The 1,566-nt window shown below is 61.8% G+C and overlaps 1 protein-coding gene across 1 annotated transcript in view; it reads right to left on the reverse strand.

Annotated features, from left to right (window-relative positions):
- GAS8 (growth arrest-specific 8) overlaps positions 1–1,566 on the reverse strand; it is a gene marked incomplete at both ends in the record, with an annotated part of 2,400 nt that overhangs the window by 281 nt on the left and 553 nt on the right. The window contains 4 exons of the mRNA XM_010137758.1: positions 150–317; positions 458–663; positions 1,178–1,232; positions 1,333–1,539. Coding sequence (XP_010136060.1) covers positions 150–317; positions 458–663; positions 1,178–1,232; positions 1,333–1,539 — 636 coding nt within the window. The remainder of the gene's footprint in view (positions 1–149; positions 318–457; positions 664–1,177; positions 1,233–1,332; positions 1,540–1,566) is intronic.

Raw genomic sequence — 1,566 nt, forward strand, 5'->3', positions numbered from 1 at the left:
GGGAGGGACCGGCAGAGAGCTGGGCCAGAAGAAGCAGGCAGCCTCCACACCAGCTCCTTCCTGCCCCATGGCGAAGGCTACTGGGGACTCTGCTGAGTGACCCCCCGCCCCAGGACAGAGCCAAGGCGAGGCCAGGGCTGACCACTCACCATCAGGGCCAACTTGTCCTTGTCATAGTGGGCCAGCTTCTTCCGCAGCTCAGCCAGCTGCTCCTGGGCCTGCTGCAGGGTCTCCTTCAGCTGCTTGTTCTCGAGCAGCACGTCCGCCTTCTCCTTTTCCAGGTGATTCTCCTTCTTCTTCATCTCCTCCATCTGCTCCTGTTCTTGGGAACACAAGTGCCAGCTCCTGGGGGGCTGCCCAGCTCCTCAGTGTCTCCTGTGACACCCTTCCAGCACGACACACCCTCCCAGGACCAGTCCCGTGGGGGAAAGGTGACGCTGTGCCGGCCAGGCGATACCTTCAGCAAGCTGATGAGTGCCAGGTTTTTGAGGGTGATGTCGTTGTAGTAGTTCTTGATGTCCCCGAAGGCCTTCTCGTGGTTCCTCATCAGCTCGCTGATGTGGCTGTTCTTCCTCTCCTCCACCCCGTGGATCTCAGCCTTCCTCCTCAAGTCCAGCTCGTTCCGCAGTGCTTGCATCTTCTGGGTGAATTTGGCCTCCAGCTCTGGGGGAGGGCAGAGAGTGAGGACCTCCCGGAGACCCCCAGCTCCGTCAGACCACCCAGCGTGTGCCACTGCACCGGGACTTGAGGACAAGACATTTGTATGGCATCACTGGAGCTGCCACCGGCGTGCAGAGCAGCTACGCTGGGACCACGGCAAGAGCAGGGCCCAGAAAGAGCATCGGTGGAAAGAGGGCACGGAAATGCTGCCAGTGAGCCTGAGGAGCCTGAAACATCCCCCCGGGAGGACACCGGGGAGAGGACTCCGCAAGGGCTCCTCCAGCCAGCCAGCCTGGAGAACCAGGGAAAACTGGACAGAACTGGGGGGAAAACTGGACAGAGTGTGTGTGGGAAACAGCTGAACTGGGAGAGGAGTGGCCAGAACTGGGGAAAAACTGGCCAGAAGTGGGGGGAAACCATCCCTCTTCCTGCCCAAGGCTCTGCCAGGAGCAAGGGAGATGCCGAGCCGGAGCTGCTCCCCGGCCCAGTGAGGCAGGGAGCTCCTGCGGGGCCTGACCTTTCGTTTGCCTCTCGAAGTCGCTGCGCAGCCGGGAGATCTCCTCCTCTTGCTTCTGTCGGGGAGAAGCTGCGCGTCAGAGGCCAGGAGGGCTCCCCACCACCTCCCTTGGCGGCAGAGGCCCCTCGCCCAGCTCCGGCCCAGCTGGGACATACCAGGCGCATGCTCTTCACCACCACCTCGCTGGCCAGCTCCTGCTCCTTCAGCTCCACTTTCAAGGAGCGCATGTCCTTCTGCAGCTCCATCTCCTGGGCCCAGTGGTCCTTCTGGGCCCACTTCAAGGACAGGGCGCCCTCGGCCTTCAGCTCCGTCAGGTTCTCTTGGTGTTCGTACAACAAGTGCTTCACCTTCTGCTTGTAAACCTAAACCGGGTGAGGGGCTTCAGCAGG

Source organism: Buceros rhinoceros, unplaced genomic scaffold, assembly GCF_000710305.1.
Source record: "Buceros rhinoceros silvestris isolate BGI_N320 unplaced genomic scaffold, ASM71030v1 scaffold31906, whole genome shotgun sequence".
Classification (NCBI taxonomy): Eukaryota; Metazoa; Chordata; class Aves; order Bucerotiformes; family Bucerotidae; genus Buceros; species Buceros rhinoceros.